An 18,454-nucleotide genomic window follows, 5' to 3' on the forward strand; every position below is an offset into this window, starting at 1 on the left:
TTAATTCTGTTAAAAATTGTTGATTTTTGTTACCGAAAAGAAAACTGCCAAACACATCAAACAACCACAGCTAAAGTTTCCAGAAGTTTGGGAAAGAACCAAATTCCTTCCACATTCAGCATCGGGCAGCTGTTGCAGTTCCCACCAAGGATGCTTCTGGGGTCTCTGGTGGTCTCTCTTCCTCCCAGGTGGGACACTCATGGGTTAAAAAAGACCTCATGGACTGCAAAGCCCAGGGCCAATCTCACCTCCTGATTCCCTGGAAGTTGCTCACATTTCTGGAACCTTTTTTTTTTTAAACAGAACTTTTTTATTTTTCTTTAAAAAAAACACAAATATGTCATTTGTCAATCATTAAAACATTGAAGTACAATTTTTTTTTGTTGTGTGTACCCCTCCCTCCCTCCACCCCCCCCACCCCCCCCTCCTCCTTCCCCCCCCCCCCCCGACTTCCCAGAACCCGTACCCGGTATGGATTTTTAACTAACACAGTCTAAAATCTATTGAGAAAAAAGAAATAAAGAAATTAATGACATTCTAGATTGACCTTAGCTTCTTCTTACTGAACTAACTTTTAACAGTTTAAATCATTTCTGATCTTAAGCATAGGCTAACTGGAATTTCTTAGTCCCGTATTTATTTTGTATATAGTCAATCCATTTTTTCCAGTCTCGTTTATATCTCTCATTTGAATGATCTTTGAGATATGCCAATATTTTAGCCATTTCAGCTAAGTTTGTTACTTTCAATGTCCATTCTTGGATTGTAGGCAAGTCTTCCTTCTTCCAATATTAATTAATTAGAAAGCATGGTGGGCTTCTTTGGTTGCAATCAGGAAAGCACTTTATGCCTCGAGAGCAGCAAGGACATCAGTTCAAGCGGAAATATTTCTGTACCCGATACGAACAGCAGAAATCATGTCCTTTTGGGCCACGATAACAGTCCCTCCACTAGGACACCCACTAAGCTCCCTCCAGCACCCCCAAACCCCTCTATTAAGAGCCCAGATGGCACAGTGGTTAAAATTCAGCATTACAGGCTAAGTCTGCCAACTGCCGGGGGTTCGATCCTGAATGGCTCAAGGGTGATTCGGCCTTCCGTCCTTCCGAGGTGGGTAAAATGAGGAGCCGCTTAGAGAGGGCTGAGGAGCACCATGAAGTGGTATATAAGTCTAACCGCTCTTGCTATAGTTTCCAGAACAATCCCGAGTCCTTTGGATCCTATTCCAAGGATCCAACGAGGCTTTTCTCCCCCTCAAAAAAAAAGCCCCTCCCCATCCCCAGATACACACCTTGTACCGCTCTTTCCTAAGGCTCACCACCTTGTAATAGTTTGGCCAGTCCGTTCTCTCCCGGTTGTAGTGCTCCACGGCTATGGCGAGGGGTACCCGCACCTCCGGATCAGTGAGGGGCACGTATGGAAGTCTCCCCGTTAGGAGCTCCGGGGACAGCACCAGGAGGGCTGCGATGAGGCCGAGAAGAGACGGGACAGGCAGCCGGGAGCGCACCATGTGGCTGGCAGGCGAGGAAGCAGACCGACCTCCATAGAATTCCCTGAGATCTGCAGGAGCCGCAGGTGGCAGCGGGGCACACCCGCGTGGAGGCCACGCCCATTCTCCAGAAGCCACGCCTTCCGTGGCTACACCACCTCCGCTGCCCAGATGCACGCCGTCTCCACGCCCTTTGGGTGCCCCTCCGGCCAAATTCTCCCCCCTAGTTGAGATTAGGCTGAAGTCGGAGGGGGGGGAGGGCGGGGGAGTCAGTTGAGTTACTACTCGCGGTCTGCTAAAAAACCTCACCGTTCCTGCTAGTGTATTTCCTAAGCAGAAGCCGAGGCTCCACGTGGACAACGGGGATGCGGGAAAAATCCCCTCCTCAACCAGTATTGTCGCCCCCCCCCCCAAAGCCATGATGAGCAAGTCCCCGCTCCCCCGTTGAGAGTTTACAGCCAAGGGGCATCTGGGCATCTTTCTGAATAGAAATCTAAAGGGAAAAAATCCGTGGACACATTTTAAGCAAGCTTGGGCAGATGGCGTGTGGGGGGGGGGGTTGGTCTAGATGTCCTACAAACAATGTTCCCTCTAATTTTATTTCAGTGTGAGCAGAAAAGTATAGTGTTTGAGCGGCATATTTTCATGCCTGAGCACCTGACTTTTTTTCACAGATGTCACCTAAGACAACAACGAAATCAGCATTATTTGAAACTCAAAGTTATGTTTATTCAAGGTACCCGCTTAATTAAAAGTGTTATATAATATCAGTATCACTTAACAACGGTCCTGCTTAGCAACGAAAATGTTGGCTCAGAAAGTCTGGCATTTGAAGCATGCAAGTCTTAAAGCTGTTGTTACAAGATCCTTGCATCCCTAACCCTTTAGAAAAAAAAATCCCAGGGGTGTTCAAACCTGACAGCTTTAAGATTTGTGGACTTCAACTCCCAGAATTCCTCCTCCAGTCATGTTGGCTCAGAAAGGTCTCCTCCATTTATCTGTTACCCGGGTTGTGTGTTTCCTAAGCATGAGCCAAGGACACAATTTAAGCAAGTGAGGGAGGGAGGGGTTTCAAGAAACAATATTAAAACTTGTTAATTGTTGTTACTGAAAAGAAAACTGTCAAACACGTCAAACAACCACAGCTAAAGTTTCCAGAAGTTTGGAAAAGAATCAAATTGCTTCCCCATTCAGCATCTGGCAGCTGTTGTAGTTCCCACCAAGGATGCTTCAGGGGTCTCTGATGGCCTCTCTTCCTCCCAGGTGGGACACTCGTGGGTTAAAAAAGACCATATGGACTGGGAAAGCTCAGGGAAGACCCCCATTCCACCACCACCCCCAATCTGAACATAGCAAAGTCTTTCTTGGACAAGCCATTGTGTCTTTGTGCTGTGGGTATCAAAGCCTGAAGGTTGGAGAGGATTTGGACAAGAAAGAGACACAAGCAGGAACATCACGCTGATAACTTTATTAAGATTAATTAATTGAATGAGCCAAATATTGATTCTTCTCAAAGATGAAGATGATAGAAAAGAGGAGAAGTGGAAGAAAAGGCCTCCCTGGATGTCAAGGAACAATTTCAGACGCTCAGAAGAGGTGAATTTGGGCTGAAACAAACCGTCTCATTCTTGATTTGTGCCAGAAGAATCAAAGCTTGGTGTGAACTCAGCTTGCACACCAGAGGTTGCTCGGCTGCTGGACACCCTCAGAATCCTTTGCCTGAGCAGAAGAGGGTCCTTTGGAGGTCCAGATCAGCCACAAACTGTGAGTGACAACCTCATTGGCATTGGCGGGAATATAGTGCTTATAATGTTAAAGTAGCAGATTGGTTTCTGGAAGGGAATGAAAGAGAAAAACAAGGTTGGAAGGGACCTTGGAGGTCATCTAGTCCAACCCCTTCTTCATACAAGGGTCCCTGCACCATTTCAGACAAACACTTGTCATTTCCCATACATTTCCAGTGATGGAACACCCACAACCCCTGGAGGAAAGCAGTCCATGGTTATTTTTTCTCACTGTTGGGAAGTTTCTCCTTAGTTCTAGGTTGATTAGATTAGATTTGAGATTAGATTTAATGAATTTATAGGCCGCCCAATCCCGAAGGACTCCGGGTGGCTTACAACAAATACATTTAAAAAATAGAAAAGTTAAAAACAAAGAAAGAAACATAGGTTTAAAAAAAAAGCCACAACATACACCCAGTCTAATCGGGGCTGGACCTCAGTCATGAGGTCAACAGGCCGGGGTCTGCCGGAATAGCCAGGTCTTAATAGCCTTTCAGAAGGCCATGAGGGTGGGTAGGGTTTGGATCTCTGGGGGCAGTTCATTCCATAGGGTCGGAGCAGCTACAGAGAAGGCCCTCCCCCGGGTGGTTGCCAGCCGACATTGTCTGGCTGACGGCACCTGGAGAAGGCCCACCCTGTGCGATCTTATCTTCTGCTTATGCACTCAGTGGAGGGGGCACCAGGCGGTGCTCCAGGTCCTCCCATGCATGCTACACAACCATTCTCTCAATCATGCCCCACTGTAGTCATTTAAAAACATACATGATTACAGTAACACAGCAGTATAAAATTAACTAGTTTAAATTAAAAGTGGGTTCATTCATCCTCATTCACACCACACATTGCTTCTCTCCTTCATGGGTTTGTTTGTTTTTGTTTGTTTGTTTTATTTATTTATAGGCCGCCCTTTTCCCTGAGGGGACTCAGGGCGGCTTACAATCAAAAAGGAAGGGGAGTGTAGGACAATACGAAAAAAGAAATGTGCACAAAGTAAATTAGACAATAAAACTCAACATTCACTCAGCATTCGGGAGGGGCGAAATAAGATTATCCCCAGGCCTGACGGGTTAGCCAGTTCTTGAGGGCTGTGCGGAAGGCCTGGACGGTGGTGAGGGTACGAATCTCCACGGGGAGATTGTTCCATAGTGTCGGAGCCGCAACAGAGAAGGCTCTCCTCCGAGTAGTCGCCAGTCGGCACTGACTGGCGGATGGAATACGGAGGAGGCCAACTCTATGCGATCTGATGGGACGCAGGGAGGTAATTGGCAGAAGGCGGTCTCTCAAATAGCCAGATCCACTACCATGGAGCGCTTTATAGGTGGTGAGTAGGACCTTGAAGTGCACCCGGAGACCAACAGGTAGCCAGTGCAGCTCACGGAGGATCGGTGTTATGTGGGCGAACCGTGGTGCGCCCACGATCACTCGCGCGGCCGCATTCTGGACTAGCTGTAGTCTTCGGATGCTCTTCAAGGGCAGCCCCATGTAGAGCACATTACAGTATTCCAGCCTAGAGATCACAAGGGCTCGAGTGACTGTTGTGAGGGCCTCCCGATTCAGGTAGGGCCGCAACTGGCGCACCAGGCGAACCTGGGCAAATGCCCCCCTGGTCACAGCTGAGAGATGGTGGTCAAAAGTTAGCTGTGAATCCAGGAGGACTCCCAAGTTGCGGGCCCTTTCTGAGGGGTTTAAATTTTGTCCCCCCAGCCTGAGTGATGGTATGGTGGTCAAATTTTTGGGAGGGAAACACAACAGCCACTCGGTCTTGTCTGGGTTGAGTATCAGCTTGTTTGCTCTCATCCAGTCTTTAACGGCTTCCAGTCCCCGGTTCATCACGTCCACCGCTTCATTGAGTTGGCACGGGGCGGACAGATACAACTGTGTATCGTCCGCATATTGGTGGTATTTTATCCCGTGCCTTCGGATGATCTCGCCCAGCGGTTTCATGTAAATGTTAAATAGTAGGGGGGATAGGACCGACCCCTGCGGCACCCCATAAGTTAGGGGCCTCAGGGACGATCTCTGCCCCCCCACTAACACCGACTGCGACCTGTCCGAGAGATAGGAGGAGAACCACTGCAAGACAGTGCCGCCCACCCCTATCTCCCGCAGTCGTCGCAGAAGGATACCATGGTCGATGGTATCGAAAGCCGCTGAGAGGTCAAGGAGAACTAGGATGGACGCATGGCCTCCATCCCTAGCTCTCCAGAGATCATCAGTCAATGCGACCAATGGGTTTCCATCTGTTGCTTCATGTCCTGCTTTCTGCTGCTTTGGAAAACAAGTGGAACCCCCCTCCTTTTATGGGAGCCCCTCAAATATTGGGATATGGTTGTCCTCTCTCTCCTAGTCCTACTGACTAGGAGAGACAGGACAACCTTTTTTGTATGTTTTTGCTTCAGCTCCCTAATCCTCTTTGTTGATCTTCTCTGCCCTCCTTCTATTATATAAATATATATGTGTATTGTATTGTATGAATGTTGTGCTTTTAACAATGTACTGTCTTATGTGTTTAATCTGTTTGTCCCCCTTCCTTCTGAACTGTGAGCCGCCCTGAGTCCCCCCAGGGAAAAGGGCGGCATATAAATAAACTAATATATATATGTTTTTGCTTCAGCTCCCTAATCCTCTTTGTTGATCTTCTCTGCCCTCCTTCTATTACAGAAATATATATATATATTGTGGCGACCAAAGCTGGATGCAATATATTCCAAGGGTGGCCTCATCAAGGCATTATGAAGTGGTGCTACTACCTCGTGTGTTCCCATCCATTTTCTCCTGCTTTCATGCGCTTTGAAGAAAGGCTGACACCCCCCCCCCCATTTTCTTTGGGGCAGCCCCTCAAATAGCAGACACCGCTATCGTGTCACCCCCCCTAATGTTTTGAATTGAAATCGTCCATTGAAATTATTAAAATCCCCTTTGCAGAGGTGGCTGCTGAGCTCAGACAAGGCAGGTTTTATCAATTAAACCGCTAATAGATAATCGGCAATTGGCATCCAATCTCACCTCCTCTTTCCCTGGAAGTGGCGGACATTTCTGGATCTTCGTAAATATTACAACGAAACCAGCGATCTTTTTGCACCTTGTTTCTACCAACTCCACCAGAAGATGATATTCCTGCACACTACCTGGCTGGATTTAAAAAGAAAAACATGGCCTTTTAATTAATTAGAAATCAATGATGAGCTTCGTTGATTGCAACCCGGAAAGGACTTTATGCCTCGAGAGCAGCAAGAACATCAGTTGAGGAGGAAATATTCCTGCATTAAATACGAACAGCAGAAATCCTGTCCTTTTGGGCCACGATAACAGTCCCTCCGCTGGGACACCCCCTAAGCTCCCTCCAGCACTCCCCAAATAGTTTCTATTAAGAGCCCCGTGGCACAATGGTTAGACTGCAGCCTCGAAGGCTAACTCTGCTAACTTCCAGGAGTTCGATCCCGACTGGCTCAAGGGTGACTCAGCCTTCACTCCCTCCCAGGTTGGTAAATTGAGGATCCGGATTGTTGGGGGCAAGAGGCTGATTCTGTAAAATGCTTAAAGACACTGGAAAGCAGGATATAAGCCCAAGTGTTCTTTCTCCCTCCCTCCCTCCCTACTTCCCTGGGGTTAGATTGCAGGCTAATTCTGCTGACTTCCAGCAGTTCGATCCCGACCGGGTTAAAGTTAACTCAGCCTTCCGAGGTGGCTAATATGAGGAGCCAGATGGCTGGGAGCAAGAGGCCAATTCTTTAACCCGCTTCGATAGGGCTGTGAAGTGGTATATAAGTCTAACCGCTCTTGCTATTGTTTCCAGAACAATCCCGAGTCCTTTGGCTACTCCAACAAGGCTGCCCCCCCCAAAAAAAATCCTCCCCCACCTGCAAACACACACCTGATACCCCGCCTTCAGAAAGCGAAGGACCTTGAAATAGTTGGCGCTGTCACTTCTGTCCTTGCTGTATTTCTCCACGGCGACTTCGAGGGCGTTCTGCACCATTTTATCAGTGAAAGGTTTGTCTAGATACCCGTGCAGCTCCGGGGAGAGGATCAGGAGGGCGCCGAAGAGGCCGAGGAGGGACGGGACAGGCAGCCGGGAGCGCATCATGGGGCTGGCGAGGGAGAGGGTCGCTGGCAGGCGCAGAAGCAGACCGATCTCCCCGGATTTGCCTTACATCTGCAAGAGCCGCAGGTGGCAGTGACGCTCACCTGCGGGGAATCCACGCCCATTTTGTAGAAGCCCCGCCCCATTGGCTGGACCATCTCCGCCGCCCAGGTACTCGCCGCCTCCGTGCGATTTGGGTTCCCCTCCGGCCCAATTCTCCCGCCTAGTTGAGGTTAGGGCGAAGGGGGGAGGGAGAGAGAGACAGTTGAGTTACTAGTTTCGGTCTGCTACAAAACGCCAGCGCTCCTGTTAGTCGTGTATTTCCTCAGCGTAAGTCAAGGTTAGGTCAGTCAGGTAAGAGAGGCGCGGAAGTAGAGAGACCTCGACGTGTTTGCCTTAGATCTGCAGGAGCCGCAGGTAGCCCGGCGCTCACGTGCATGCAAGCCACGCCCCCATGACTACACCATCTCCTCTGCTTTGATTGTAGTTACTGGGAGGGGGGGGAACCTAAAGTTTCCAGAAGTTTGGAAAAGAACCAAATTCCTTCCCCATTCAGCATCTGGCAGCTGTTGCAGTTCCCACCAAGGACGCTTCAGGGGTCTCTGATGGCCTCTCTTCCTCCCAGGTGGGACACTCATGGGTTAAAAACGACTGGGAAAGCCCAGGGAAAACCCCCATCCCCCCGCCCACTCTGGACAAAGCAAAGTCTTTCTTGGACCAGCCATTTTGTGTTTGTGCTGTGGGTGTCAAAACCTGAAGGATGGAGAGGATTTGGACAAGAAAGGGACACAAGCAATATAAAGCTGAAAACTTTATTAAGATTAATTAATTGAATGAGCAAAATATTGATTTTCTCAAAGATGAACGTTATAGAAAAGAGGAGAAGTGGAAGAAAAGGCCTCCCTGGATGTCAAGGAACAATTTCAGACGCTCAGAAGAGGTGAATTTGGGCTGAAACAAACCGTCTCATTCTTGATTTGTGCCAGAAGAATCAAAGCTTGGTGTGAACTCAGCTTACACACCAGAGGTTGCACGGCTGCTGGACACCCTCAGAATCCTTCGCCTGAGCAGAAGAGGCTCCTTTGGAGGTCCAGATCAGCCACAAACTGTGAGTGACAACGTCATTGGCATTGGCAGGAATATACTGCTTATAACTTTAAAGTAGCAGATTGGTTTCTGGAAGGGAATGAAAGAGAAAAAACAAGGTTGGAAGGGACCTTGGAGATCGTCTAGTCCAACCCCTTCTTCAAACAAGGGTCCCTACACCATTTCAGACAAACACTTGTCATTTCCTATACATTTCCAGTGATGGAACACCCACAATCTCTGGAGGAAAGCAGTCCATGGTTAACTTTTCTCACTGTTGGGAAGTTTCTCCTTAGTTCTCTCCTTCATGGGTTTCCATCTGTTGCTTCATGTCCAGCTTTCTGCTGCTTTGGAAAACGGGTGGGCCCCCTCCTCTTTCTGGAAGCCCCTCAAATATTGGGATATGGTTGTCCTGTCTCTCCTAGTCCTACTATATTCCTGAAACCTTTTTTGTATGTTTTTGCTTCAGCTCCTTAATCCTCTTTGTTGATCTTCTCTGCCCTCCTATTATAGAAATAAATAAATTGTGGCGACCAAAGCTGGATGCAATATATTCCAAGGGGGGCCTCATCAAGGCATTATGGTGCTACTACCTCGTGTGATCCCATCCATTGCATTTTCTCCTGCCTTCATGCGCTTTGAAGAAAGGCTGACCCCCCCTTTTCTTTGGGGAAGCCCCTCAAATAGCAGACACCGCTATCGTGTCACCCCCCCTAATGTTTTGAATTGAAATCGTCCATTGAAATTATTAAAATCCCCTTTGCAGAGGTGGCTGCTGAGCTCAGACAAGGCAGGTTTTATCAATTAAACCGCTAATAGATAATCGGCAATTGGCATCCAATCTCACCTCCTGTTTCCATGGACGTGGCGGACATTTCTGGATGTTTGTTGCGATATACGTGCAGGTATGCATCTGCCATACTGTAACACGTATAGAACAGAAGCAATAATTAACCATATGATTAAATCAGTAAACTAAAAGCAATAATTGGCCATATGATTAGATCAGTAAGGCAAACTGTCCAACTCCAAGCGTTGATTAAATCAGTACCCTTAACACTAAGCAGATCAGCAACCACAGACTTGTAACTAAGCGCTGATTAAATCAGGGGTTACAACTGTTTAACTCTCAAACATTAATTAAGCATTGGATGTTTGCATGATGATAAAAGGTTTATTGACTATGAGTGTTCTTCAAGTCTACATGAGAGTAAATGAGTTACCATATACTGTAAGCTTGCACAATCATGATTGGTCCGCATTGGCTATGTGAATCCACCCCTCCCTTGTGTATGATCAATAAAAGAAGCCCCCAGACTTCGTTCTGGGTCGGTTTCGTCCCGAAGGAAATTCGTGTCCGAGTCTTCTTTCCTCATTGGCTTCATGAACCACCCGCGGAGAAATCGCATCTGGTGACCCCGACGTGATGATCCATGCTGCCCATCTCATCTCACCCTCGGCCGGGAAAAGCCTCGCACCCAGGGCCGGCCGTCTGCGAACGGAGCACCCTCTCAATTCGTGAGTATGGGATCGGGTTTCTCGAAAGAACAGGAAGCACACCTTCATGAGCTTCGGGATATCTAAATTTTCTAGTGTAATTATTCAAGCGATGGGCAAGTCGCTTCCCGTTTTCCCCTCAAAAGCATTTAATTGACTTATTGACTGATGTCTAAAATCATTGTCCAATCTACCCGGAAAAAGGGGTCTTTAAAGCTCTCCTTATGGATAAAATTGGGCACCTACTTCCATGAGGAACCCCGAGCCCCTCCGGGCGTTTTAACAACATGGCGTTTACTTATCAAAAAAGCCTAGCAAGCCCCTTCCTCTTCCCTTCTCTCTTCTTCTCCATCAACATTGAAACATGTGATCCCCTTTTCTGTTCAGGGCTCAAGCCATGTGGCCCTGTCCAACAGTAAACCATCTTTCCAAGCAGCCTCCATGTCTCCAGTGTCTTCTTCCCCACTTGGAGCTGAACCCAGAAGGACATTTCTCTCAACAATTGGCGACCCACAGATGGGACTCCAAGCTAGCCTAACCAATGGATATGGCCCAGGTAAGCCTCCCATGCCGGCACAGACCCCATTGAGTCTGTGGGTGGACTTTATCTTGGCCTTAACCATTGGATCTAGGTTTTAAAGGGGTTTTGAGTTTGAGCTCAAAGGCTGCCTGGAAAGAAGGTGAGTACCTTTAAATTTTAATTCTCTAAAGTTTAAATTTTTGTTGTTGTTTCTGTTGTTCTGTGATAATACAGGAAAACTAATTTGGCTACATAAAGGTACTTAAAAGAAAAGGGAAAAATGTTGAGGTTTCTTTTTTTCCTCCTGTCTCTTTGTCTCTTTGTCTTCTATGTGGTTTGTTTAAGATTTGTGCCTTCCCTAATTTAACAGATTTGTGCTGGGGATGTAGGATGTGAAAACCTGAGAGTTCTGTTTTTTCCCTTCTTATTTTCTCCTTGTTCTTGTGTAAATGTGTGCCTAAGTCTTTGTGCACCCTCAAGGTCTAAACTGGCAGAAATTGCCTTCGCTCAGTTTGTCCCCCCCCCAAAAGAGTACAGAGAAGTGTTTTTTTTCCTTCCTTCCTTCCCTTTGCCTTAAAGTAACAACCCAGGAAATGTTCTAAGTTCATTTACAGGAAAAGTTTCATCCTTGCTTCTATCGTGTGTTTAAATGATTTTACCTGTTTATTTCCTTCCTGAAGCATGTGAATCCAGACCCCATTTTGCATCTGTGATATCCCCATAAATGTTACCAGTTTATCTGTTTAGTAACTGATGATTTTACCTTTTTTTTAACTCTGCCTGCAAGCTTTCTACCCTCCCCAAGCCCCTCCCTTACCCTTAATCCCCCAACAATGCCTTTTCTGTGGGGGAGGGGACCTTGTTTTCATGTTTTTCAGGCCTGGAAGATTTACTCTTCAGGTGAGTAAAGATTTTTTCTTTTGGGGGAGGAGGAGAGTGTTGCCTTGTGTGTGCATGTATAAAATGAAGGAAATTCCTACTAAAGGTTTGCCTTCACCCTGAGTAAAAACCCTCTGCACATTTATCTGGCCAAGCTACTCGAAACCTGGCCCCTAGAAGACAGTTTTCATTTAGATTTTGTAACAAATTTGCTGATTTTCTGGCCACCATCAGATGAACTGAAGAGAAATTCTAACTGAGTTTCTTCCCCAAAGCGATTAAAGCCTGACTGAATGGGAAGACCTAGGTAATTGGACTTGATTACTTTGATGTAATGTCTGTTAAAAAAAAATTCTTAGGTGTGCATCTAATAACATGTAGAATTGAATTGAATTGATGTTTGATCAGCTAGCTAAATAAAGACATTTGAAGATTTAAAGTGACAGAACCTCCCCCAGGCCTGAAAGTGTTGTTTCATGGTATGTGTGCATGTGTGTGTGTAATCATTTTCAGACCTGGAGGGAAGTTGAGATCTCTTAATAATAGAAAATGGAGCTCATTGGCTTATGTACAGCTCCCTGAAATAATTATAATAACTGCTTTGTATGAAAGAAGAATGAAATGGGATATTTTTGTGTGTGAAATTAATTTACACAAGCAGTCTGATTGCAGTGCAAATGTACAGTAAGCTGCAAGATTGTTTAATGGTATGTGTGTGTATGCTTGTGTGTTATCATTTCCAAACCTAAAGGAGGGTGAGATCCTCTAATAAATAAAATGAAGCTTGGTGGCTTGTGAAAAAGCTTCCTGAAATAATTATAATGATTGGTTGGCATGAGCAAGCATGATTGCAGTATGAATGTATATGTCCCCGAAAGTGATAACTGAAGAGATCCAAAGACCTGTGATTGCCTGCGTAAACCCCCCCCCCTTTTTTTTTCCCCTCTGAGTCATTCTTTGGAGGGAAGCAGGAAAGGTGGGGAGAGAGTGTGTGTCTGCTCATTTTTACAGTGAACATGTGTATGAGATACCTGTGAATGCCTCTGTGCATTCCCCCCCCTTCTTTCCCTCATTCTTTTTGGGTCATTGAAGAGTGGCTGAAGTTTTCTGCTCATTTTAAACAATTTTTATTTCCTCTCTCTTCTGAGAAATTTGGAGTAAATGGGTGACTTGCTCCTTCACCTTTACCTTTTACTGTTATCTTTTCATCTATAAAAGTTATGCAGTTACATTTCCTTTTCTGCTCTGAATGCAATTTTGGTTTTTCTCTTTTCCTTCTGGAAATTTTTGAGGTTTAAAATGCTTAATTAAACCTATAAACAGAAATGATTTTGAGATATTTTGCTTACATTTGTAAATGTTTTAACATACTTGATGAGAATTTGCTTCCATCTGAATGGAATCTAATATTTTGGAGTGTTGACTCAAAGTACCTCTTTTTTTTAATTGCATTTTTTAAAAGCTGTTTTTCTTCCCTTTCTCTTCTACATCTGAGTGCATTTTTAAAAGCTTGTGAGTCAAGGTACTCTACCCTATGATATTTTGTTTGTTTGTTTGCAACACAAGTTGTTGTCTCTTTTGAAAATTTACTCATCTTACTGCAAAAGTGTTTCAATCATAGAAGCAGTGGGAATGTCCTGTTCCATGAAATTTACATCATTTACATTGTCTGCCTTCTGGAATAATGTTTGGATTTCCACATTTGGACAGAATGGGTGAGATTCCACAACATGGGACTAAAGATAAACATTAACATTTGAATTGGCTGCTGGTGATTGCATTCTGATAAAACCTGACATGAGGGAGAAAAAAACTTACCCAAGCCTGGGACAGACTCTACCTGACTGACCACTCTTATCAGCAAGCTAAGCTTAATGCCATCCAGCAGATATGAAAGAATGGACTCTGAGATGGAGAAGTAAAGACCAAAAGACTTTCTTTTATCCCCAGAAGACTATAGGGGAGGGTGAAAATTGATCCTAAAGTTCTCTTTCTTTGCTTTCTTCACAGAAATTCATTGTTAGGTTTCTTTCTTTTCTCATTTATATTGTAATCAGTTTAATGTATTCATGTAAGAATTGTATTTTGAGAATGATAGCACAGCAATTCTGAACACCTTGGATTTATGTCTAGTGGGAGGGAAAGTTTGTCAAAAATGTCTGTATTTTCTGTATTGTAGAAGCAGCTACGCACGCACACACACACACACACACACACACACACAGAGAGAGAGAGAGAGAGAGAAGAGCCTATTCAGAATTAGATTGAAACTATCTCTTCCACACACAGTTTTTGCACATTAGCTAAACTCAATTTGGCCTCACTAAAATAAAAGCCAGGGCAGGTTGAAGAACCATCCCTTTTAAAATGGGCAGCCTATACCTTAAAGGGAAAGCAAGGCTGTGAATTTCTGCTTGTTTAAAACCTGTCTGGAAGCTCATATAAAGTGATATCTGAAACTAATTGGCATGGAAAATTGGATACTGTAAATTTCTTTCCAGAAATTTGTACCCTCGTTGCTAGACCTTCATGGTTGAAAGCTAAACACATGTGCATTCCACTCACATGTTTTGAAGAGAAAACAAAAGAAAGGGGAGTATGTAGGAAATTTAATCTTACAAATTGCTGTCTTCAAATTGATTCAACTGGCAAGGTTGTGGCCAATCTCAGTTGCAGAAATTGGTTCACGTACCCGTGCAAAAGTGGACAGGATTAATGGATGATGCAGGCTTCCTGGGAGGAATTTTTCGCAATTGGAAACAAGCCGCCTTCATGGCAGGCATGGCGCTCCTAGGGTTTCTCCTTTTACCCTGTTTAATCCCAGTGCTCCGAATCATCATTCAGTCCACAGTAGAAAGTATGACACAGGACAAAAACATTAACACAGCAATCTTTGATTCACAACACAAAGCCCTGCTAACAGCATTCTCTGATGAAGACCCAGAGAAAAACGATACTCCCTTCTGACTCCTCAAAATTTAAAACAAAAGGAGGAGATGTTGCGATATACGTGCAGGTATGCATCTGCCATACTGTAACACGTATAGAACAGAAGCAATAATTAACCATATGATTAAATCAGTAAACTAAAAGCAATAATTGGCCATATGATTAGATCAGTAAGGCAAACTGTCCAACTCCAAGCGTTGATTAAATCAGTACCCTTAACACTAAGCAGATCAGCAACCACAGACTTGTAACTAAGCGCTGATTAAATCAGGGGTTACAACTGTTTAACTCTCAAACATTAATTAAGCATTGGATGTTTGCATGATGATAAAAGGTTTATTGACTATGAGTGTTCTTCAAGTCTACATGAGAGTAAATGAGTTACCATATACTGTAAGCTTGCACAATCATGATTGGTCCGCATTGGCTATGTGAATCCACCCCTCCCTTGTGTATGATCAATAAAAGAAGCCCCCAGACTTCGTTCTGGGTCGGTTTCGTCCCGAAGGAAATTCGTGTCCGAGTCTTCTTTCCTCATTGGCTTCATGAACCACCCGCGGAGAAATCGCAGATGTTCCTATATCTTACAACTAAACCAGCCTTCTTTTTGCACATTGTTTCTACCAACTCCACCAGAAGATGATGTTCATCCAAATGACTTATCTGGATTTAAAAAGAAAAACAGGCCCTTTTCATTAATTAATTAGAAATCAATGATGAGCTTCGTTGATTGCAACACGGAAAGGACTTTATGCCTCGAGAGCAGCAAGAACATCAGTTCAGGAGGAAATATTCCTGCATTAGATACGAACAGCAGAAATCCTGTCCTTTTGGGCCACGATAACAGTCCCTCCGCTGGGACACCCCCTAAGCTCCCTCCAGCACTCCCCAAATAGTTTCTATTAAGAGCCCCGTGGCACAATGGTTAGACTGCAGCCTCGAAGGCTGACTCTGCTAACTTCCAGGAGTTCGATCCCGACTGGCTCAAGGGTGACTCAGCCTTCACTCCCTCCCAGGTTGGTAAATTGAGGATCCGGCTTGTTGGGGGCAAGAGGCTGATTCTGTAAACTGCTTAAAGACACTGGAAAGCAGCATATAAGCCTAAGTGTTCTTCCTCCCTCCCTCCCTACTTCCCCGGGGTTAGATGGCAGGCTAATTCTGCTGACTTCCAGCAGTTCGATCCCGACCGGGTTAAAGTTAACTCAGCCTTCCGAGGTGGCTAAAATGAGGAGCCAGATGGCTGGGAGCAAGAGGCCAATTCTTTAACCCGCTTAGATAGGGCTGTGAAGTGGTATATAAGTCTAACCGCTCTTGCTATTGTTTCCAGGACAATCCCGAGTCCTTTGGCTACCCCAACAAGGCTGCCCCCCCCCAAAAAAAAATCCTCCCCCGCCTGCAAACACACACCTGATACCCCGCCTTCACAAGGCGAAGCATCTTGAAATAGTTGGCGCTGTCACTTCTGTGCTTGTTGTATTGCTGCACGGCGGCTCGGAGGGCTTTCTGCACATCATGATCAGTGAAAGGTTTGTCTTGAATATACCCGGGCAGCTCCGGGGAGAGGATCAGGAGGGCGCCGAAGAGGCCGAGGAGGGACGGGACAGGCAGCCGGGAGCGCATCATGGGGCTGGCGAGAGAGAGGGTCGCTGGCAGGCGCAGAAGCAGACCGACCTCCCCGGATTTGCCTTACATCTGCAAGAGCCGCAGGTGGCAGTGACGCTCACCTGCGTGGAATCCACGCCCATTTTTTAGAAGCCCCGCCCCAATGGCTGGACCATCTCCTCCGCCCAGGTGCTCGCCGCCTCCGTGCGATTTGGGTTCCCCTCCGGCCCAATTCTCCCGCCTAGTTGAGGTTAGGGCGAAGGGGGGAGGGGGAGAGAGACAGTTGAGTTACAAGTTTCGGTCTGCTACAAAACGCCAGCGCTCCTGTTAGTTGTGTATTTCCTCAGCGTAAGTCAAGGTTAGGTCAGTCAGGTAAGAGAGGCGCGGAAGTAGAGAGACCTCGACGTGTTTGCCTTAGATCTGAAGGAGCCGCAGGTAGCCCGGCGCTCACGTGCATGCAAGCCACGCCCCCATGACTACACCATCTCCTCTGCTTTGATTGTAGTTACTGGGAGGGGGGGTGAGGGGGGGGAACCTAAAGTTTCCAGAAGTTTGGAAAAGAACCAAATTCCTTCCCCATTCAGCATCTGGCAGCTGTTGCAGTTCCCACCAAGGATGCTTCAGGGGTCTCTGACGGCCTCTCTTCCTCCCAGGTGGGACACTCATGGGTTATAAAAACGACTGGGAAAGCCCAGGGAAGACCCCCATTCCCCCCGCCCACTCTGGACAAAGCAAAGTCTTTCTTGGACCAGCCATTTTGTGTTTCTGCTGTGGTTTCCATCTGTTGCTTCATGTCCAGTTTTCTGCTGCTTTGGAAAACGGCTGGACCCCCTCCTCTTTCTGGCAGCCCCTCAAATATTGGGATATGGTTGTCCTGTCTCTCCTAGTCCTACTGAATTCCTGCAACCTTTTTTGTATGTTTTTGCTTCAGCTCCCTAATCCTCTTTGTTGATCTTCTCTGGCCTCTTTCCAGAGTCTCCACTCTTTTTTTATGTTGTGGCGACCAAAACTGGATGCAATATATTCCAAGGGTTGTCCTTATGAAGGCATTATGAAGTGGTGCTACTACCTCGTGTGTTTGTTATTTGAGGGGCTGCTCCAAAGAAAACGGGGTCAACCTATTCTCCAAAGCACCTGAAAGCAGGATAAGACACAACGGATGGGAACACCTAAAATGCCTCAACTATGGGGGAGAAGGGAACGCGGTGTTGTTGGCGCGCTTTAGTCTACCGCGGTTATGTCGTGTCACGGGACTAGACGACCTCCAAGGTCCCGCCAAGTCTATTCTTCTCTCCCGTTCCCTTCCAGGAACCAACCTGCCAATTTATAATTATACGGGGAGATTCACCAAATGAAATGAAGTTGGCAAACACAATCTGTATTTGATCTGGACCTCCAAAGGAACCTCTTCTGCTCAGGCGAAAGATTCTGAGGGTGTCCAGCAGCCGAGCAACCTCTGGTGTGGAAGCTGAGTTCACACCAAGCTTTGATTCTTCTGACACAAATCAAGAATGAGACGGTTTGTTTCAGCCCAAATTCACCTCTTCTGAGTTTCTGAAATTGTTCCTTGAAATCCAGGGAGGCCTTTAATTCCACTTCTCCTCTTTTCTATCATGTTCATCTTTGAGAAGAATCAATATTTTGCTTATTCAATTAATTAATCTTAATAAATCCATCAGCATGATGTTCCTGCTTGTGTCCCTTTCTTGTCCCAATCCCATCCAACCTTAAAGTTGGACTACAAAGCACAATGGCTTGTCCAAGAAAGGGGGGATGGGGGTCTCCCATTGGCTTTTGCTTTGCCCATCCATGCGGCCCTTTTTAACCCATGAGTGTCCCACCTGGGAGGAAGAGAGGCCAGCAGAGACCCCTGAAGCATCCTTGGTGGGAACTGCAACAGCTGCCAGATGCTGAATGGGGAAGGAATTTGGTTCTTTCCCAAACTTCTCGAAACTTTAGTTGTGGTTGTTGGATGACAGTTTTCTTTTCGGGAACTACAATTAGCAATTTTCATCGAATTAATACTGTTTCTTGAGACCCCTCCCTCCCTCACATGATTAACCCCAAGCAGGAGACCCTACACCATTTCTGAGAGATGGGCACTCCAGTCTCTTCTTGAAAGCTTCTTGAAAACTAACAGGAGCAGAAGCTTAGTAACGTCCGTAGTAGGGGGGGGGAGGGGCTCCTCTTTCTTCTCCATGGCTTTGAGGAGGGGGTATTTCCCCGCATCCCATTGTCCACGTGGAGCCTTGGCTTCTGCTTAGGTAATACAGAATTACCAGGAACGCTGGCGTTTTGTAGCAGTCCCGAGTAGTAACTTAATGGTATCCCTCGCCCTCCCGCAACATACTTCAGCCTAACCTCAACTAAGGGGGAGAATTGGGCCGGAGGGGAACCCAAACCGCGCGGAGTCGGCGAGCCCCTGGGCAGCGGAGGCGGGCTAGCCACGGGGGCGGGGCTTATGAAGAATGGCGGGGCCTCCGCGCAGGTGAGCGCCGCTGCCACCTGCAGCTCCTTGCACATCTAAGGCAAAAACCTCAAGGCCGGTCTGCTTCCCTGCCTGC

General features: G+C 46.3%; 2 protein-coding genes across 2 annotated transcripts; both read right to left on the reverse strand.

Moving 5' to 3' along the window:
• Nucleotides 1-6,213: 6,213 nt before the first annotated feature.
• Nucleotides 6,214-7,357, reverse strand: LOC148048758 (cystatin-like). The gene is made up of 2 exons (XM_087703456.1): nt 7,148-7,357; nt 6,214-6,405 (listed from the first exon to the last, which is right to left on the reverse strand). The coding sequence occupies exons 1-2, from the start codon at nt 7,355-7,357 to the stop codon at nt 6,214-6,216; spliced, it is 402 nt and encodes a 133-aa protein (XP_087559582.1).
• An 839-nt stretch (nt 7,358-8,196) lies between these two features.
• LOC148048759 (cystatin-like) lies at nt 8,197-15,978 on the reverse strand. Its single transcript, XM_087703724.1, has 4 exons — nt 15,696-15,978; nt 14,859-14,951; nt 9,291-9,323; nt 8,197-8,533 (listed from the first exon to the last, which is right to left on the reverse strand). The coding sequence occupies exons 1-4, from the start codon at nt 15,909-15,911 to the stop codon at nt 8,453-8,455; spliced, it is 423 nt and encodes a 140-aa protein (XP_087559850.1). The 5' UTR covers nt 15,912-15,978; the 3' UTR covers nt 8,197-8,452.
• Between the last annotated feature and the right edge of the window lie 2,476 nt (nt 15,979-18,454).

Source organism: Thamnophis sirtalis, unplaced genomic scaffold, assembly GCF_051295495.1.
Source record: "Thamnophis sirtalis isolate CommonGarterSnake01/CBP01778 unplaced genomic scaffold, rThaSir2_p1.2 scaffold_2, whole genome shotgun sequence".
Classification (NCBI taxonomy): Eukaryota; Metazoa; Chordata; class Lepidosauria; order Squamata; family Natricidae; genus Thamnophis; species Thamnophis sirtalis.